Raw genomic sequence first — 22,536 nt, forward strand, 5'->3', positions numbered from 1 at the left:
TATAACAAATTCCTAAAAATACAGCAATGATTATTGCATTAATAATGCTGTTAAAATAAGAGTTTAAAACACACTAGAAAAATGGTCTAAGCTTAATTTCTTATTGTAAGATGCTTTATTTTACTGACTTTAATCTAATAAGATATCAGTATCTGCAAGGGCCAACAAAACTATTGAGGAACAAACATGGTACAGATTTAAAGATTGTCAGGAACACAAAATTTCCATCTGACCTGTGGGGCTGTTCGCCTCCTCAAATGCAGGAGTAAACTCCTTTACTCCTCCTCGTGGATGTGAACTCCCGGCGCGTCTGTCTAACAAATGTCCGTTGTTCGGGACAATGTCAGGGACCGCACTTGGTAGGACAAAATCCATTCCACCATCATCACATCTCCATCCCAACACTGCAATTCAATAAATAATGTTATGAAATGAATGCTTTAACGGAAGTGATCAATATGTGTCTAAAACTTGTCACTTATTTTAATCTATTATTTATTCAACTGTACAAAATAATTCAATAAAGTAATGCCTTCATTTGAAATTATAATTTTTCTTTTTGTCTAAATTGTATTGAAGCCGACAGAGAACATGCATTAATATTTTTTTGCTTGCTTGTTTTCTCGTGATCATGACTTTATTTTCTGGGGATCTCGAGATAACAAAAAGTTGTTATCCTGACAATCCAAATGTCATAATGTAATTTCCTGTCCATAATATTTAGTGTATTTTAAAGTGAACTGCTGATGCATACGTGTAGCTAATAATTACATAAAAACGTATAAGATATATAAATAAGAGCTGTCCAAACTGAAAGGAACTTGCACTGACATATCTTAAAATACATCAGTGCCCTTTGTTTTGCCTCAAAATGCACACAAGTAATGTTTTTAGTAACGCATGTTTGTTAAAACTAGTTATATTTCCTAAATAAATTAAGGCCTAGTCCTGGTTTAAGATATCTCTTCCCGGGAAAGCACCCCATAATGTGTGTGAATTTAGGGACCATCTTCAAAGTAATAATGTACACGATTCTATCTTTAATAGTAATTAACAATTATATTAATAACTATATAAGTAAAAGTGTACATAATAGCCGACAACCATATCAACACAGTTGGGTTTGTGACTGTTTGTTGACTAAAAGTTATTCCATTTAAATGCTGTATAAAGTAGAAACGTGTATATTAAAGAGTAACTTTAGAGACGGTCCCTAAATTCACCACTATCAAATTGTCAACTACATACTGACGAATCGATTTCATCTTAAACGAATCCCTGATCTAAGTAAAACCTAATTTGTTCATCCCCTAATTTACCAAAATATACCTCTGCTGTCTTCAAACAATACAACCCGTTCATGTACATACATATTAAGAACCCAAGAGCTTTCATCACATCACAAAAAATACAACTTTTGTTAACTTGAGATAACGAGAAATTAAGTTGTGATCATGAGAAAACAAGCAAGCAAAAATAAAAATAGTACACAACATTGGCTTCAGTAAATGAACAAAACAGTCTGGATAACAACAGTATGCACTGCTACCTATTTATTATGTTATACATCCCTTACGAAAGTGAAACATTTACATCCAACCAAACATGGTTAACGGTACTTTAATAAAGCCGGCAGCGCGCCCGACTTGTGACGAAAGTCCAAAATCAGGGACATAGTCAAAGTTCGGCACAGCATTCGGCAGATCCATATTTTCAACATCTGCTCCTTCCATGTCCTTGTCGGACAATGGTGTTACAGGACGAAACATGATGTGAAAAGATAACTGCAGACTTAACTGTGCTTAGACTCGGTTCACAGAGGGTTGAAATCTAAGTAAACTGTCTGTCCGTACACAGTGCGTCAAGCAGTTTAAAGTTGCGAACTTTTTGAAAGTCTGCAAATTCACTTGATAATCTGTACAGTAGCGTTCGGAGTCAACCAAAGGCAAGCGTTCAGATCAGTCAAATGATACCGGTCTCATCTGGCTGAGCGTTTTATAGGCACCGATTGTGATGTCATAATGTCTCTATGACAACGATAAGTTCTACAGTATGGTTGTCATGGAGTTTAATGACTTTGTTCTGTTTACGGTTCAACTGTGATGAGTTACATATATATATATATTTATGTCCCCTGTGTTGTTTAATTAAAACTATTTACAACGTTTGGACTTTTTATTGTAGATATATATATATATCAAAACTCTTTAATATGTCTTAATGCTTATTACTACTTTTTAAAATGTATTTTACAGTATGTATAGATGCTATTTTGTATTAATATATTTAGACCTATTGTGTTATTCATTAACAACCACTAGATGGCGCTATGTTAATTACCAGTAATGTTAAAAGAAGAGAGTATTAATCGAGAGTAAAACACAGACATGCTCAGATTGTATGGAGATTTTATTTAAATCATTAAAAAGCATCAAAGGTCATATATTTTAATGCATGATACATACAAAAGTTTTTTGTCATTGTTAAAAATCCTTCACACGTATCAAATAGTTAAACACTGGCAAAAACAGACATTAAGTTAGCTAATAATCCCTCATTCCTTACAGCAGTTGAAGCATCAGCAGAGTTACATATTGCTGGGTTTACTGCAGGGTTAAATTCACTAAACACTTAATATTAATTCCCAAACACATTAAAGGATATTTGACATGTTGACTGTTGAAGAACCACCACAGAGACTAAAGGGTCATGGTGGTGGACAAATACTGTATGAGATGAGAGGAAAAGATCTTAAAAAAGGTGTCCACTACCAAAATTATTTTTTCTGCCCAAACCAATTTTATGCAACAATCTCCTATCTTTGGTTAGATAACATGAAGCCTAAATTAACCTCCTAAGGATTTGTCTTTTTTTTCAGATTTCTATCAGCTATTTTTGGGAACCAATAAATATAATAATCAAATATTTTTCTTTGAACATGAAGCAGTGTATTTGTCCATGTTTGTGTATAACATGTTCCAGTTACACAGAATTAAGTATTATGGTGCAAACAACAAAAACATTCATGTATACAGGCACGTGCACACATAGACATCAAAGGGGGCTTGAGCACCTGCCCTTTTTATTCCTGGAGAGAAAGTGCCCTTTTTTCTGGGGTGCTTTTTAAAAAATAATAATAATAATAATATGATCTTTATTCATATAACAACTGATGTCTGTCTGTTTCTTGTGTTTTTTACTTGTTGCTTATTTAATTTAACATGAATTTATTCAGGAATCATTTAAATGAGATTTAAACTCTTATATAAAGAAAAATAGCGCTATTTGTGGCACACAAACGGTTAACAGATGAGTCCCGCCTCCAAAATTCACATCGCTAATATGATTGGCTTTACCTTAACTTAGTCCCGCCTCTCTAACTTACTTCGCTTTACGATTGGCTTCTCTACACTCGTGCTGCATCATTCGCGCTTCAAGCGCCAAAGCTCAGCATGAACGAGACGCGATCATGTGTATGATTATGCAGGCAGCTATCGGTAAGTGTGTGAGGAAGAAAACATTCTTATATTAACAGTTTTATGCACAAAATATGGGACACGTTGTTACACATAACGATTCAGGGACATTGTTTTCCATGACAATCCCATATTAACCTGAAGAGTTGCAAACTTGAAACAGTGTAGTGTATGTATTTTAAACACACTGCTCATAAAATAATAAAGCACAAACAATAAAATAATTGCTAACTGCAGTAGTAAGCTTTTTGGTTTGCGTTTTTTGTAATGGCTGTTAAATAAGTATAATGTGTTATACTGGAGTGCTGGAGTAGATTGGGAAGAAATCTGATGGTTCAGTATTTTACTTGCCCAGTCTGAATTTTCACTGACATCACAAAAAAGTAAAATATAAAATACAAATAAAATAGGCCTAATCTATATTTGTTGTTTCTTACATGTGTAACCCTAATAAATATGAAACCTAAGATTAAAGGTGCCATAGGATGTGTTGTCATAATATGTTAAATTGTTCTTTGACAATTACATAGAAGGTATGTTGCTTTATTAAGTGCAAAAAATATCCAGAAACGTTTTTACATGTCTATTTACAACCCTAGAATTTGTCATTTGAATTAAATGGTCTATTTTTGGGTCATGAATAATAATGTTGAGCTCTGCTCTGATTGGCTCAGCTCTGAGGCTCATGCCAGAAGCTCATATTAGTAAACAGACCTTATATTTTGAGCCCTTATCAGACAAAAATACATTTTGAGTAACAACTAACAACTAATCAGCTAAACGCTAGCATATGATATAGCATTTATTGGCATGTAGCGCTAACTCAGCAGTCACAACTTTGTTTTTAGCATTTTAACAAATTTGTAATTAATATGTAATCTAATGTTTTCAAAACATGCACATTGTGTAATGGCTTCCTTTGCTTCTCTATAAACCTAGAATACTAAGGAGCCCATGGTGTCTGTGTGAACTGATTATTTTGTAGACATCTTTTGAAAATAAAACAATTGCGTGAGTTTGATAAAATTAATTAACTTTTTAAATCTTTTTTTTAAAGAGGAAGTCAGAATTGTGTTAATATATATACTTTTTGTTTAAAGCTGCCGTCGGCAACTCTGGAGGATTGAGCAGTTTCCAAATGTTTACAATTTCATGTCCCTCCCCCACTACCTCCGAGCAACCTCCCTCAGAGCTTGTTCTCGTCAGCGCGTGTGCAAAAGTATTATTGTGAACGCATACTTAGCAAGAATACTTAGATCACTTACATAACACTCCGAAATACAATCAATGGTTGATAAAGCACAATTACCTGTCGAGAAGAAATGTGGCAAGCTCTGCATCTAGCTTGAAATCTCGTAGATTCCTTTCAAATGCCGGTCCGATATTGATCCTAGTTTTAATACGGTCACAGTCCCTTTCTATCTTTGTTTCCTTCTTTTCATTGGTTGTTTTCCTAGCTCTAGTTGTTAACCGAGAAATCTGAAGTTTGTTACTGAAAGTTCTCTCCGCCATCACGCTGTTCAAACCAAAACAACTATGAATTCAGGCGGATGCACGTGATATTGTAGGGGGATGGGGATCTGTGGCGCGTGCAGGTACTGTGATTGACAGGCAGATTTTACACAGCCCTGCGCTGATTGGACCAAATGAACCAGCCTGCACTGATAGGACCAAATGAACCGGGAGCTGTGGATTTTTGCAAAACAAATAACAGGCTCCAGGTGGATCTAGAAGCGCGGATTTTTTTCTTAAACAGTCTAATTGATGTTGTTCTATCCAAGCATAGTGTTGGTTTCAGTGAATATGATCAAAAAATATGATAAAATAAGTTGCAGACCGCAGCTTTAAAAAGAAAAAGAAAAAAATATACATAATTATGAAAGGTGCCCTTTATTTCACTTGAGCCCCTGCCCCTCAAAATGTCTGTGCACGTCCCTGCATGTATACATATGTGACATCCAGGTCTTAGGAGGTTAAATGTGGCATAATACAACTGTAAATAGAGATAGACCTTATTTAAAAATTTTACCTTATTAAAGATATCAAGATTATATTTTTAAAATTATAGATTTTATGTAGAAATCTCTCAAACTTGCTTCACTGATACTCTGAACTTTATTAAACTACATCTAAACCCTAAACACAGTTTAAAAATTATCTTCATTCACTGTTATATTTACCTTTAAGCTAAAGTAGACTGTACCATATACCATTAATCTATATAAAGCACTGTACCATACCACCAAAAACATGTTGAAATCATACTTTCTGTTAATGCTATTCATTTTTATCACCACTAGGTGGCGACTGTAGATCAAACATGCAGTCACTGTTTCATTTCTCTGCAAAGGTTTGAGTGGAGACGAGCACGTGGACCTGTGTGATAATAATAAGAGATTATTCAAAGACATATCACAATGAGGATAACTTTAGTATAGGGATAAACATTCCCTACTGAAAAACAGCTAAAACCAACCTAACCTAGTTGACCTGACCTCCCAGTTTGGTTTTAGCTGGTGTAGCAGGCTGGTTTTAGAGAGGTTTTTAGAGTCCACTTTTAGCTGTTCAGATCGAAAATCCAGCTTTACCAGACTGAAAGCTTAGAAGAGTGGTCTTAGCTGGTTTACGCTGGTGCTGCACGCCTGGCAACGCTGCATACATCTGGTTTTAGTTTCTGTGAGCTTTTTTCCAAACAAAAAATGTGCACCTGGAGAATCCAAATAGACACATGATAACAAAATAAGAAAGAGCACTACATACTACATAACTATCAATTCAAAACTTATCTGCACACAACAACACAAAACTATTTCAGAAAAAAAGTACATTATAACAAATTACTTGTTATGTTGAATGTGGTCGCTTGGGAGTCGGGAATGGACTCCAGTCATTATCTGTTTCAGTTGAAGGCCTATTTTACATCGCAAGGAGAAAACACACACACGTGCAAACGCTTTATAATTACAAATGCCTTATGTTTGCCAAATAACGTATGCTTATAATGCTCAACATTGCTGGTAATACTCACATTTTCCCCCACATATCTTATTTTCTTGTTTTTATATATTTTATGCATCAGATTCATAAAAGGGGTGTTGCAGGTTAAACACCACTGTCGATTACACAAATCACTCAAGATATATATCATTTTTTTAATGTCTCAAAAATGGTCTTAAATAGAGACCACTTTTTTATGTTTTTGGTATTACATCACGTTGGGGAGAAGTGGAGAAAGCCTCAGCCAGAGCCATAGAGATAGATGAGACATTTATTGCCGTTTAATACTTGCATATATCATTTGGAAATCATATATACATCGTAGTGTAGGGCAGATGGACAAGAGTGTGTTTTTGGAGCAGGACCATAAAACAATAAAACCACATTCTATGCCTGTTCCCGAGAGAGGGTGTTGTCTCTGTCCACAGGGGTCACTGATACCCAGGAACTGACCTGTATTTCTTCCCCTCTCAAAGATCTTGTTGCTGGAAATATACTAAACACATGTAATATTGAGTATATCATATGTTGTGATGATGGAAATACTGTTACAACATGTTTGATATCTTTTTAAAGGTCATGGTGCGATGGGTAAAAAGAGGTCTAATTTCTTTGAGTCTAAGATAAGCGTATATTGGAGATTTAACTTTAAAACATATCCTTTGTCCTCTAAGAGGCGCGTCTTTTCTATAGGTGATCTTAAGTACAGATGGAGGGCAATCCCATTTGGTGACCTTTAGGGCCACGAGAAACTAAATGAAAAAACCATATTGACCATAACTCTCATTTCACTGGTGTATATAAGGAACATTGGCAAAGGACTCGGGGAAGCATCTGTATTTCAGAACTTCCCACACTACTGTGTGTCTTTGATTGCCAGGTATGAATTTTACTTTGTGACTTTTCTTTATATGCTGATCTTTTTAATGAATGTTTGACTTGATGAATTTGAACAACTAAATGATTGATTTAAGTGTAACCTGCCTGGCATAATAAATTGTTAACTTTTCTTGTATTTTAAGTATTTAAGAGAATATACCGAAGGGGGCCTAGATTAGGAAAATTACCTCTATTGAAAATATGATGTGTATAATTGCCTCACTTTATAGGTTGGATGGAGAAAGGCCTCAACCTAAACTATAGATGGATCCTCTTATTTTCAATGTGTTTTGGAGAAACCTCTGATTTTAATTTAAGTTAGAAGGAGAATTCCTCTACGCCCAGCTGTACCTTAGCACCTTCAGGATTATAACTTATTCTCTATGTATATTTAAATAATTAAGAGAATGAAAACATAATAATGATAAATATAAATTACGATCAATATCAGAATAATATTTATAATTTATAAATTGGAGTCAGATTATAATTTAACTACCGAGGTAAAATAAATAAATTGAAATCTAATAAATGGAATTATTATTGTAGAAGCGCTGAGGAAGGAACGAACACGAGACCCCTTCACCCACTCTACTTGCATCCGTCGTTGGGCTGGTGGGTGGTACCTTACAGTAGGAAATATATAATGTGGTATACTGCAAAGTTACCATGCTAATTATTGTTTATGATATATGTGGAGTAGGGGTGGGCGATATGACCAAAATCTTCTATCACGATAGGATTAATTTTATATCATGATAACGATATGTATCACGGTAGAGTTTTTTTTATGTTTTAATAAGGTTAAATCTTTAATACCATAGAAATGTTCATAATTCTCACAAAAACATATACAAGCATAAAAAGAAGATAAAAACAAACAAAACTTAAGCTCTCTGAAGATAAACAGTCAATGAAATAAGAATGATAATAAATAATTATGCATATATGTGTAGGCTTATATATATATTTTTATTTAAGGTAGAAAAGTGATTTAATCAGGAGCAGTGAGAGATTTTCTATCAATGCTGTTTGATTAACACGAGTGACAGACAGGAGCAAAATTAGGTAACTTCCCATTTAAGACCAAGTCCGGATCTAATATACTGTTACACATGCGCTTTCTCTTTTAGCTGTTTACTTTCTCTTAAGACCCAACTGGTCGTGTTTATGAGGATGCTTGCAAAGACGAGCATTTTAACGCCAATCTGTATTTAAGGCCAATAAAGCGGACAAATGTTCACAAGCTTAATGAGCAGCGGTCGCGCGACTTGCGCGCTCCTCACAGACAGAAAGAGCAGCGGTTGCGCGACTTGTCCGCTCCTGACACACAGAAAGAATGCTCGCATACAGATCTGTTGTCTGTGTTTCAATGGCTTAAAATAACTTGTTTTAAAACTGCAGTGCTTAAATATGTGTGCAAACGTTACGTTTTAACTACCACGTGCATAGGAGCGTGACGTGGGCGCGTAACCTCGATAGAAACGATAGTCCAAAATCTCTACCGGTTGACAATTTTCTACCGGTTAATTATGTCTACCGGTTTATCGCCCACCCCTAATGTGGAGATAAATAAAACTTCGCAAATCTGCTGATTTGATCCATTCATGTCCTGACCACCAGGCTAGAGATTAGAGGTCGACCGATATGGCTTTTTCTCTGGCCGATGCTGCCGATATTTAGAAATCAGGGCAGCCGATGGCCGATATGTTTAGCCGATTTTCTACATGTACAACATAATAATCAAAATGTTCGCATCATTAGCAGATATTCTAAATGTAAAAATGTCACTATTTAAGTCAAAGTATTTTAAAAAATGATGACTGCCCTGCTGGAAAAACCAGCTTGACCAGCTCAAGCTGTGTTTTGGAACATGGTAGCTGGTCTAAAACCAGCATTTGCTGGTAGCTGGTGGCTCAGCTGGTCCTTCAGATTGACCAGCTTGCTACCCCAGCTAAAGCCAGGCTGGGAGACCAGCTAAAACCAGCTTAAGCTGGTCTCCCAGCCTGGCTTTACCTGGTGTAGCAAGCTGGTTATTTTCAGTAGTAAACCATATGATAAAACAATGAAGCATGCACATGCATTCAAGAAAAATGTATTTATTTATAAATTAATATATTAAATATACGATGTATAGGGTAATGAAATGATAAATTATATATTTAAACATAAAACTAACATTGTAATGTTAGTATTAATATTGTCTATATCTTTTTTCTTTTAAAAATGAATCGTATGTGTTACACATGTATGTTATATGTATGTATGTATGTATGTATGCATGTATGTGTGTGTAACACGTAAGATACATTTTTAAAAGAAAAAGAGATATAGATATATTAATACTAACATAACAATGTCTACAACTTGCCGTATAGTAAAGCTAACAGAAATTACAGTAACATACAGGGAACTACACTAACCTTTTCCACTGGTGGCACTTGCGCTACCAACTTTTTCAGTTACTGGCGCAAAATATGATTTGGTCGCACATATTTTTTTCAAGTTATATTAAAGCGCTCTGGATAATAATGAACAATAATGAAACTGTATTGCATACAGATATGCTTTTTATTTTACTTGCCATCTTTTAAACCACATGCCGCCTTGTTTTCTTAAACGTTGCAGTCAGTGTTTCCCACAGATCTGAAATTTACTTGGTGGTGGTAACCGGTAAAAAGGGCAATCATTACCCACTGACAAATAATGGTCTACTATACATATGACGAAGAACTAATAATGTGTGACACAACACAATACTTTGATTTATTGAAAATTAATATTAATTTCACATTATATTTCATTAATCTAAACACTCCAAACTTTCTTTGCCATTAACAAAGCTGACACTGTTTGTCAAAGCACCACGAAAACACTTACTGTTTTTGCACTGATATATGAAGCAATTAGACCCCTTTTATCAAACTCAATATAATACATTACGATGTATAGTATATTAATAGACAGTGCAGGTCTATAGATTATAAATGTGACTGATGTTATGACTGATGTTATCAGTGTTGGGGGTAACGAGTTACAAAGTAACGGATTACAGTAACTACATTACTTTTTTGGGTAACGAAGTAAAGTAACGCATTACACTAATAATATTGGTAACTACACTACTTTACTAGACTATAGGAACGCGCTTTCCTGCGTTACCCAAGCAGTGTTTGCCTGGGTGTAAAGTTCTGTCTATTTAAGTGGTGCGTGCATGCGTGTCCCTGTACGTGTGCCGTTGCCATAGAGATTGATTTGACGTAGCTGCTGGTGCAAAGGGGAGCGGGAAATGAAGACAGAGGGTTTCAGCCACTGGGGCGATATTCACATTACTTTCAGCGTATTGCTCGAAAGTACAAAAATATTCGTGTGAAATGCACACTATGCCCACACGACAAGTGTCTTTCAACTGCTGACAACGCGATGAGCAACCTGTCTGAGCATTTGTAAGCCCAGCATGGCAAAACAACACTTGTGGCGAAAGATCCTGCTTAACTTACCGGTCAGGGATCGAGAGGTCTGAACCCGAAGACGGAATTAGGTAATGAACCTCAATCGAGTCAGAGCCAGAGCATAATTCTTTTAAAGAAATTATTTGAACGTAACCCAAACAGCAATGTCGCGTGCGCTCAATTTATAGAAAAAAGCCAGGAGTCAGGACCGCTGTTTTCTTCATAATCTTACTTCCAAATCTAATCCTATAAACTTTTCGGTGTTTGATGTATCACTGTTACCGCCCTGCCAGACTGTCTTAAATAGAGAAATAAGTTAATTCCTTGATTTGCGTTGTTGATTCATTTATAAATAATTCCCCCAAGGGTTTAGTTTATGCGCAAAAAGCATTAAAATGAATAGAACGTGATGATTACGTCTTTCTTTGGTGACAAAAATAATAAAATAAATAAGCCTATATGAAATGTGTTTCCCTTAAATAATTAGCAAATTAACAAAACGAATTCAAAAGTAGCCTATAGCCTATATGAGTTTATTTTTGTGTGACGTACTCCCAAACCGATGCAGCACAAAACACTTTTTACCTATTTAAAAAAGCACAATGTTTTGTTATTATTGCGAGTGTAACTTTACATAAATAAATTTACACATTACAGTTTAGAATGTTGTTTTACTTTTATTTATATGACCATAATTTAAGGTAATGCAAAATGCAAGCTCCTCACGCGTTTCATGCCATCACCCGCGTGGGTTTACACAGGGCAGCGAGAAAGAGACATTAAACTTTAAACATTTAACATTCTACTTGAGTTTTTTTGGACATCCCTTTGGAATCACTGCAATCATATCATCAATTTATAAGGTAATAATAAATATAAGCGCAGCGCTTATGAGTGTTCAAACACTGCTGTCCGCTCAGCTGTCAATCAGCCGACCCTCACAAAGTTTCACATTAAATGATAATATATTTGAACAAGCATGGTCCTGTGCTTATTTCTGTCAATGTTCTGCATGAAGATCTTTAAAGGTTTCTACTTACATCACGATTTGCGGTGCGGCCGGTCGCAGTCTTTATGTAAAACGGGTATGAAATAAATTGATGCTGATGTCGGATAACGGGTCAACTGTTATTTTAATCGCGCGGATGCGGGTTATCAAACAGGACTGTGCATGACTCGTATAAGGAAAATGGAATGACAACATGAAAATTATAAAATAGCCTACATGTTTATATTCTGTATGAAACCACCATGGGCGCTAAACTTGCGGTGTTAAAGGGACAGTTCACCCAAAAATAAATTATAAATTTTGTTACAAACCTGTATAAATATCTTTGTTCTGATAAACACAAAGCAACATATTTTGAGAAATGTTAACAACCAAACCAAGCATGAGCCCCATTCACTTCTATAGTAGGAAAAAATAATACTATGGAAGTGAATGGGGCTCATGAATGGTTTGGTTACAAACATTCCTCAAAATATTTTCATTCATGTTCACCAGAACAAAGACATTTATACAGGTTTGTAACAACATGAGAGTTACAAACCTGATTTACAAATAAGTTATACAGAATTTTAATTTTTGGGCGAACTATAAATCCGATGGGGTCAAAAATTAGGGTGCACCTAACTTTTGTGCTGGTGCACCTAAGAAAAAATGTTAGGCGCACCAGTGCAACCAGTGCAAAAAGTTAGTCTAGAGCCCTGGCCGGTCATTTAAAGTAGTCACTCATCATCAGCCGACCCCGCCTAAACCATGTCCATGTATCTATGTGGTAAATTAAGAAAAAGTAAAGTAAAGTAATAAGTAGTGAAGTTACTTTTCAAATGCAGTAACTAGTAAAGTAATCTCATTACAATTTTAAGAAGTAACTAGTAACTAGTAACTAATTACATTTTTTGAGTAACTACCCCAACACTGATGTTATAATGGTAATAATTTCTATTAAATAGGCACTTTTACTGCTTCTGCTCTATCTTTCTATTTCTCTCTTGCCGATTTAAAAAGCTTAATCCACTTATTATTTCAATAATATTATTCCACTTATTTTATTTTCAAATCTACTTGCTGTCCCGGTGACAAACTTTACATTACTTTGCTCGTTTAGTGCAATGGGCTTGACATTAGCACTGCTTTTTTGCTACAATCTGTGCAAACTTAATATGGATATGGTTTTAGAAAATATATGGTTTATTAATAATAAGATTATTAAAAACATGTGAGAAAGAAAACACAGCGCGTGGTCGTAACAAGAACCATCGCCATAGAAACCGAAGGCACGCTAAACTGCACTCGAGCTTTAGCGCGGTAGCGCTTATGGCCGTTTTCCGATCGACTCGGGTTATAAACTCAATATTAATCAGACTTGGGACCCAAAGTAATTAAACTAGGACCTAACCGGACCCGACAGACCATTTAAAACCATAGAAGAACCATACGGGTCCCGCGTCCTCAGTGAAGAAAGACCTCTGCTCAAGTTCAGAAACATGGAAGACACTGCGCTTGCTTCGCGTCGCACCTAATAATTCATTGAGAAACAGCTGAGCACGCAAACGCACACTGATGGGGAGAGACACGACGTGCTTTCACGCAAAATGAAGCCAACGTGTTGATGGCTCAGAGAGCACGTTATAAAACGTATTCTTAAAATCCACATTTATGTTTTAATAAATGCTCATAGTAAATCATAGCATATTGTCTAAAACATGAGGTAGCACATTTGCGACCCATTAAAAATTAGGGTCGCAACGGCAGTTCAAAAGTTCGCATATGCGACCATTTTGGTCGCAGTGTAGCTCCCTGACATATATTTTTAAACTTATTTATTGTTGCAGTCTTCACTATTTTAAACTTTTTTTTTCCTTTTGTTGATGTCTTGTATTTTTTCAGTGACGTATCGCCCCAGCTTTCCCACTCTGTTCTTGAGTTCTTCCTCATCTAAATTTTTACCCTCCAGCCACTTTTGAAAGCAACCTAGAACAAGATATGGATATACACAAAACCTTTTTATATGTTTTGCACTCACATTTTAAGCATTTGGACACACGTTCATCCAAAGTGACTCGCAGTACATTTAGGGGCGGTTTCCCGGACAGGGATTAGACTAGTCCTAGACTAAAATAAATGTAAGAGCTGTCCGAACTGAAAACAACTTGCATTGACAAATCTTAAAATACATCAGTGCCCCTTGTTTTGCCTCAAAAAGCACACAAGTAATGTTTGTCGTAAGGCATGTTTTTTAAATCAAGGAATATTTCCTAATTAAACTAAGGCCTAGTCCTGGTTTAAGCTAATCCCTGTCCGGGAAACCACCCCTTAAGGTTTAATGAGTATGTGTGTTTCTACAAATCAAAAGTTTAACATAATCATTTAAAGTTCAAACATCACTTACTTTCAAGTGTTCTGTATTTGTGGGGTGTTAAAGGGGGCCTAGGAGTGGATTTGGTGCTGGGGCAACTTTTTCCCTCAAGGCTTCGGTTGGCCAATGTGCTCGACCCCCAAATGCAGACTGCCAACTCCTTGACAAACAGGCTGTCTTTCATGTTTAATTGAATTTTTTTTCATTTTTCCATGCTTATCACCAGACCTTTACCAATTTCAACCTACGTAAAGAAACATTTTACAAATTAAACATTTAGCAAAGAAAACAGAAAACACTTTTATTTTCTTTCTTGATCTTTCAAGTTCACATTTAACAAGTCCAACTTTGTGACTCGTTAATAAACTGGAAATTGTCACAATTACAAAAATTCTAATAACTGCCAATGCTCTTTTACCAGAGAGTTTCAGCGTAGTACGATGTGTAGTGACAAAGTGACAAACGTGAAGTCAAGAGAATTGCTGTCACCAAAAGCCAGTTATTGCAATTTATAAAGTTTTAAATATGGATATTTTTCTTACAAAAACGATTACACACAGAAAAGAAAGGTGACTGATTGTGTTCTAATTAAAGATAAGTAAATAAATAAATAAAGATAATAATGTATATCATGTATGGCTGAGGGTGAGTAAATCATGGGGTAAGCAATAAGCCCATTAGCCGTTTATGAAATCCACTTCTTCGCGGGCCTTATTGCTTTTATAAAACAGTTACTTCATATGCATAGCATAGTTTATACAGGTTCTCTGAATTGCTAAAACACATTTTTTGAAACCATCACTCACTTTCTCAAAACCTTAAACACAAATTGTCAAACTAAATTCACAGAACACTTGACTCTACTAGCAGAATCAAGCAATTCCACCTGTACTCAAAATCAAACTAAGCTTTCAAATTATGAACACATGAGTTTATAACATAAAACACTACAGAGCATTCATTAGACACTACCTTAAAAAAAGGAAAACACAACTTTCAGGATATCTGCTTACAAAAAATACATGTTTATTGTATATAACAACACACTTGAAAAATACAGTAAAAAATCTATATTACTGTAATCACAAGTTCTGTGAATTAGTGAATACTTTAAGTACTGCTAGTAATAGTAACTGTTTAATATTACTGTAAGCAGCACTTTTATTTGTCTGAGAGTCAGATGAATGAGTACGATGAGGAACAGGACACCAGAGACGATGCAATTGGCCAAATTGGCAATTGGATTGCTGACATCTTTCAAAATAAGTGCTGCTTACAGTAATATTGAAAACTGACTATTACTTGCAGTAATTGCGTTACTTGCAGAAGTTGTGTTTTCTATTTTTTAGGCATAGTTATGGATGCTCTCTAGTGTTTTATATCATAGACTTATATGTGTATTATTTGAAAGCTTAGTTTGATTTTGAGTACAGGTGAAATGGTTTTGAAGGAATTGTACAATTTACAAAGAGTCAGGGGTTCTGTGAATTTAGTTTGTCAATTTGGATTTGTGTTTAAGGTTTTTGAGAAAATGAGTGATGGTTTAGAAAAAATTGTTTTAGCAATTCAGAAAATGTTTAATATTATGCTCATTTATAAGGTTTAATTCAGGTGTATACTAAAATATTTCAGTTCAATTTTCCAAGCATCTTTGCTTTATCAGAGTGTTTGTCTTGGGAAAAATCTACTTTACTAAAAATTTTCACTACATTCTAAAGCATAGAGTCATACCGTGTATTCCTTTTACATTGCATATTAAAATTGATTTAATACCTAATTACCTAAAAATTGTGTACTTTTACTTTTCTTGAGTAAACGTACGAAAGTACTTTGTACTTAAATAAAATAAAAATAAAAAATACTAGATGTGTAATGTATTTAAATAATGAAATGTAGTGGAGTAAATATTATGATAATATGCTTTTCTTATATTTTCTAACCTCTTGGTTTTCTCCGGAGGTTTGATAAGCCACAGCTGCAGATTTGAAATCTGTGGGAAGGGGAGTAAAGTGTAAATGGAATATACAAAATAAAATCAGCTGTTAAAATTTTGTGTGCTGTAGACTCTTCTTGTAGCTCTTAGTCTTATAGTTTTTCCTAATTTGCTACAACACTAAAGCCCATTCTCTGAACCAAATTCCAGATGGCCTTTACTTATTTGTCAAATTAATCATTCTTTGGCCAAAACATTAGAATACTTTGGGTAGTTTCGAAAACTTGTGCACTTCTTTTGGCAAACTCGAAACACAAGTTGGAATGCGTATTTTGCAGCGATTTTTGTGTGAGCATACCAGTGAACACACCTGACCACTCGGTTTCACGTCTTTGTAAACGAAAGTTTAATGCATTTTAGGAAGGATTGTTCCAGTGCACCATTAAACCCATTGTAAAGGTGGGAGGTGAAACACAAACACCACAAAATTCTCGGGGCAGCCGCATATGTCGACATTTCAGTCAAAACCGTTCTATTTCATCATAAACAATCTGAAAACAGGACTTTAGGTGTAAAATACAGAACTTGTCCTTTAAAACACTTTACAGTAATGCTTAATTCTGTTTTGTGCACACACAGTTCTGTTATTTACGGGAAAACAGAATATAGATGAGGACATGTCAGATGTGGTAGATGAGGACATGTAAGATGTGGTAGATGAGGACATGTAAGATGTGGTAGGTGAGGACATGTAAGATGTGGTAGGTGAGGACATGTAAGATGTGGTAGATGAGGACATGTAAGATGTGGTAGATGAGGACATGTAAGATGTGGTAGATGAGGACATGTAAGATGTGGTAGGTGGGGACATGTAAGATGTGGTAGATGAGTGTGTAAGATGTGGTAGGTGAGGACATGTAAGATGTGGTAGGTGAGGACATGTAAGATGTGGTAGGTGAGGACATGTAAGATGTGGTAGATGAGTGTGTAAGATGTGGTAGATGAGGACATGTAAGATGTGGTAGATGAGGACATGTAAGGTGTGGTAGATGAGGACATGTAAGATGTGGTAGATGAGGACATGTAAGATGTGGTAGATGAGGACATGTAAGATGTGGTAGATGAGGACATGTAAGATGTGGTAGATGAGGACATGTAAGATGTGGTAGATGAGGACATGTAAGATGTGGTAGGTGGGGACATGTAAGATGTGGTAGATGAGTGTGTAAGATGTGGTAGGTGAGGACATGTAAGATGTGGTAGGTGAGGACATGTAAGATGTGGTAGGTGAGGACATGTAAGATGTGGTAGGTGAGGACATGTAAGATGTGGTAGGTGAGGACATGTAAGATGTGGTAGGTGGGGACATGTAAGATGTGGTAGATGAGGACATGTAAGATGTGGTAGATGAGGACATGTAAGATGTGGTAGGTGAGGACATGTAAGATGTGGTAGATGAGGACATGTAAGATGTGGTAGATGAGGACATGTAAGATGTGGTAGATGAGGACATGTAAGATGTGGTAGATGAGGACATGTAAGATGTGGTAGATGAGGACATGTAAGATGTGGTAGATGAGGACATGTAAGATGTGGTAGATGAGGACATGTAAGATGTGGTAGATGAGGACATGTAAGATGTGGTAGATGAGGACATGTAAGATGTGGTAGATGAGGACATGTAAGATGTGGTAGATGAGGACATGTAAGATGTGGTAGATGAGGACATGTAAGATGTGGTAGATGAGGACATGTAAGATGTGGTAGATGAGGACATGTAAGATGTGGTAGGGGAGGACATGTAAGATGTGGTAGGTGAGGACATGTAAGATGTGGTAGGTGAGTGTGTAAGATGTGGTAGATGAGGACATGTAAGATGTGGTAGATGAGGACATGTAAGATGTGGTAGATGAGGACATGTAAGATGTGGTAGATGAGGACATGTAAGATGTGGTAGATGAGGACATGTAAGATGTGGTAGATGAGGACATGTAAGATGTGGTAGATGAGGACATGTAAGATGTGGTAGATGAGGACATGTAAGATGTGGTAGGTGAGGACATGTAAGATGTGGTAGGTGAGTGTGTAAGATGTGGTAGATGAGGACATGTAAGATGTGGTAGATGAGGACATGTAAGATGTGGTAGATGAGGAGATGTAAGATGTGGTAGATGAGGAGATGTAAGATGTGGTAGATGAGGACATGTAAGATGTGGTAGGTGAGGACATGTAAGATGTGGTAGGTGAGTGTGTAAGATGTGGTAGATGAGGACATGTAAGATGTGGTAGATGAGGACATGTAAGATGTGGTAGATGAGGAGATGTAAGATGTGGTAGATGAGGACATGTAAGATGTGGTAGGTGAGGACATGTAAGATGTGGTAGGTGAGGACATGTAAGATGTGATAGGTGAGTGTGTAAGATGTGGTAGATGAGGACATGTAAGATGTGGTAGATGAGGACATGTAAGATGTGGTAGATGAGGACATGTAAGATGTGGTAGGTGAGGACATGTAAGATGTGGTAGATGAGGAGATGTAAGATGTGGTAGATGAGTGTGTAAGATGTGGTAGATGAGGACATGTAAGATGTGGTAGATGAGGACATGTAAGATGTGGTAGATGAGGACATGTAAGATGTGGTAGATGAGGAGATGTAAGATGTGGTAGATGAGTGTGTAAGATGTGGTAGATGAGGACATGTAAGATGTGGTAGATGAGGACATGTAAGATGTGGTAGATGAGGAGATGTAAGATGTGGTAGATGAGGAGATGTAAGATGTGGTAGATGAGGACATGTAAGATGTGGTAGGTGAGGACATGTAAGATGTGGTAGGTGAGTGTGTAAGATGTGGTAGATGAGGACATGTAAGATGTGGTAGATGAGGACATGTAAGATGTGGTAGATGAGGAGATGTAAGATGTGGTAGATGAGGACATGTAAGATGTGGTAGGTGAGGACATGTAAGATGTGGTAGGTGAGGACATGTAAGATGTGATAGGTGAGTGTGTAAGATGTGGTAGATGAGGACATGTAAGATGTGGTAGATGAGGACATGTAAGATGTGGTAGATGAGGACATGTAAGATGTGGTAGGTGAGGACATGTAAGATGTGATAGGTGAGTGTGTAAGATGTGGTAGATGAGGACATGTAAGATGTGGTAGATGAGGACATGTAAGATGTGGTAGATGAGGACATGTAAGATGTGGTAGATGAGGAGATGTAAGATGTGGTAGATGAGGAGATGTAAGATGTGGTAGATGAGGACATGTAAGATGTGGTAGATGAGGACATGTAAGATGTGGTAGATGAGGACATGTAAGATGTGGTAGATGAGGAGATGTAAAATGTGGTAGATGAGTGTGTAAGATGTGATAGGTGAGTGTGTAAGATGTAGTAGATGAGGACATGTAAGATGTGGTAGATGAGGACATGTAAGATGTGGTAGATGAGGACATGTAAGATGTGGTAGATGAGGACATGTAAGATGTGGTAGATGAGGACATGTAAGATGTGGTAGATGAGGACATGTAAGATGTGGTAGATGAGGAGATGTAAAATGTGGTAGATGAGGACATGTAAGATGTGGTAGATGAGGACATGTAAGATGTGGTAGATGAGGACATGTAAGATGTGGTAGATGAGGACATGTAAGATGTGGTAGATGAGGACATGTAAGATGTGGTAGATGAGGACATGTAAGATGTGGTAGATGAGGACATGTAAGATGTGGTAGATGAGGACATGTAAGATGTGGTAGATGAGGACATGTAAGATGTGGTAGATGAGGACATGTAAGATGTGGTAGATGAGGACATGTAAGATGTGGTAGATGAGGACATGTAAGATGTGGTAGATGAGGACATGTAAGATGTGGTAGATGAGGACATGTAAGATGTGGTAGATGAGGACATGTAAGATGTGGTAGATGAGGACATGTAAGATGTGGTAGATGAGGACATGTAAGATGTGGTAGATGAGGACATGTAAGATGTGGTAGATGAGGACATGTAAGATGTGGTAGATGAGGACATGTAAGATGTGGTAGATGAGGACATGTAAGATGTGGTAGATGAGGACATGTAAGATGTGGTAGATGAGGACATGTAAGATGTGGTAGATGAGGACATGTAAGATGTGGTAGATGAGGACATGTAAGATGTGGTAGGTGAGTGTGTAAGATGTAGTAGATGAGGACATGTAAGATGTGGTAGATGAGGACATGTAAGATGTGGTAGATGAGGACATGTAAGATGTGGTAGATGAGGACATGTAAGATGTGGTAGATGAGGACATGTAAGATGTGGTAGAGGAGTGTGTAATATGTGGTAGATGAGTGTGTAAGATGTGGTAGTTAAGTAAATTTTACCAGGTGTTTGGGGGGTTTTGATGGTGTCCAAACAGGTGCTGCTCCCTAAAGGATGGAATGAAATAACAAATGTATCATGACACCTCAAACAAAACACAAAACAATTTAGGTAGCCCCTGGATATGTGCTGAGTTGCTTTTCAATTTAGCACTGTTATTAAGCCTTTTTGTTTTCTTTTATACTCTAGATACAAAATCCATTCACTGATCACACAATTAAATCCAGTCTTACAAGGCATGTCTGGGGTTTTGATGGTGTCCAAAGACGTGCTGCTCCCTAAGGGATGGAAGGAAGTAACAAATGTATCATGATACCTCAAACACAACATACTGCAGAAAGTGCATGAATAAAAAAACATTTATATTTAACTAAGGAAAGTTATAAAGTTGGGTAGCCCATGGATATGTGCCGATTGTTTGGCCCAATATGACACTGTTATTACAAAAAAAAATGGTAATTTACTTACCTTCATGTAATCAAAAATGTTGAAGTCTTTCTTTCTTCAGTCAAGAAGAAATTAAGATTTTTAAGAAAAACATTCCAAAATTTTTCTCAATTTAATAGACTTTATTGGACCTGAACGGTATCTCAAACAAGGCATAAGGGTGTTATTTATCAGAATTATTGTAGATTTCAGTAAGATAAAAAATATGTACTTTTAAATCACAACTTCTGGTCTTGCACTATCCCTGTGACTCGCCAGTGTGACCTTATGTAATACATAAGCATGCCGAAAGGTCACGCAAGACGTATGCAAAACTACCACCCCACTGTTTACAAGTGTGGAATTAGAGGACCGTTCGAAGATTGTTTTACGTGGAATGATACAAATTAAAGATGCAATAGAGGATGTTTGCTTTATACATTTTTGCAGTATTACTTGAAACTGTCTTAACTAACTTATAAAAGACTATTTATTAGGTGCACTGAAAGTAATAATATTAATATACGTCATCTGTGCACAAGGTAGTGCCTTAAAAACATCAGCCAATCGCTGATGCGGTCATCGCATCAATGATTGGCCCTCTGGCTTGTCAATAACTGCCATTACAATCCTTGTGAGAGACGTGCATGCTCCAGTAACTTTAACCAGGCAACGCATGCGCATATTGCATGAAACTCTGTCTTTACTTACGGTTTGTTTTCATTGTCGCTCCTTCTTTCCTCTTCGAATTTGCACCATGGAAGAGAAAAAACCAGAAGGAGGACGCAGAAGAAAGACTTTTTTTAATTTGCTAAGAAGAGGACAACATTGTCAGAAGAACATAATGTAACCAGAGTTGTTATTGGAGAAACATTTCAACGCTGAAGAGCAATGAAGGAACAGAGAGGTGTAAGACGTAACGTCTTATGTGTTTATTATCATATCATTTCACATAATGAATCCACTGAAGTGACACAGCATATGCCGGTGGTAAACAAACACTCGTGTTCCAATACTCGTGCATGAGTTTTGGAAGGCGTTCCCTAGAAATGAGCTGTGAAGGAGGGGGCTGTTTTTACGTCTGCGCTCAACTCAGTGTTTCCGCTATATACATTCAACCGTGGCGGCCCGCCACTCCTAAAACATCCCCGCCACGCCTGCGGTTGTGAATAGAAGGGATACATTAAACGAAATCTCGTTGGATGAGCACTGTTTTATCCTAATCCTTCAACCAAACCCAACTTTAAACACAAAATTTCACACGATTGTAGGATGTATTTGTATCTAGTTTAGCCAGAACCGCTGTTTTCATCCTAATAATCCTACCTCCAAATCTAATCCTTAACTTTTCGGCATTTGCTGTATACCTTCTAGACAAAACCCAAGGCAAAAAAGCTACCGAAATGTCCGCTCTGCCAGACTGGCTGTCTAGAAATAAATTCCTTTCTGGATTCGCGTTGTTCACTCATTTATAAATAAATCTCCTAAAATATCATAATTTCCTCCATGGGTTTAGTTTCATGCACAAATAGATTTAAATCAACAGAGGATGATTAAGCTACGTCTCTGTTTTGAGAAATAATAATAAAATAAATAAGCCTATACGAAATATGTTGCACTTAAATAATTATTAAATTATGAAA

The 22,536-nt window shown here is 36.6% G+C and overlaps 1 protein-coding gene across 5 annotated transcripts in view; it reads right to left on the minus strand.

The window, feature by feature from the left end:
* Positions 1 to 4,494: 4,494 nt before the first annotated feature.
* The window catches only part of LOC129416518 (uncharacterized), a 28,961-nt gene continuing 10,919 nt past the window's right edge, over positions 4,495 to 22,536 (minus strand). The window contains exons 7-13 of one of the 5 annotated variants that reach the window (XR_012371987.1): positions 20,701 to 20,745; positions 20,470 to 20,514; positions 16,107 to 16,156; positions 14,200 to 14,410; positions 6,318 to 6,387; positions 5,958 to 6,183; positions 4,495 to 5,852 (exon numbers count right to left, since the gene is read on the minus strand). Coding sequence is in view for 1 of the 5 variants with exons in the window: in XM_055170847.2 (XP_055026822.2) it covers positions 14,369 to 14,410; positions 16,107 to 16,156; positions 20,470 to 20,514; positions 20,701 to 20,745 (182 nt within the window). In the remaining 4 variants the exon portion in view is untranslated. Of the gene's footprint in view, positions 6,184 to 6,317; positions 6,388 to 10,943; positions 14,411 to 16,106; positions 16,157 to 20,469; positions 20,515 to 20,700; positions 20,746 to 22,536 lie in introns of those variants that run through there. The other 4 variants (XR_012371986.1, XR_012371985.1, XR_008635412.2 and 1 more) reach the window with 4 other exon arrangements.

This window comes from Misgurnus anguillicaudatus, chromosome 11 (genome assembly GCF_027580225.2).
Source record: "Misgurnus anguillicaudatus chromosome 11, ASM2758022v2, whole genome shotgun sequence".
Lineage (NCBI taxonomy): Eukaryota > Metazoa > Chordata > Actinopteri > Cypriniformes > Cobitidae > Misgurnus > Misgurnus anguillicaudatus.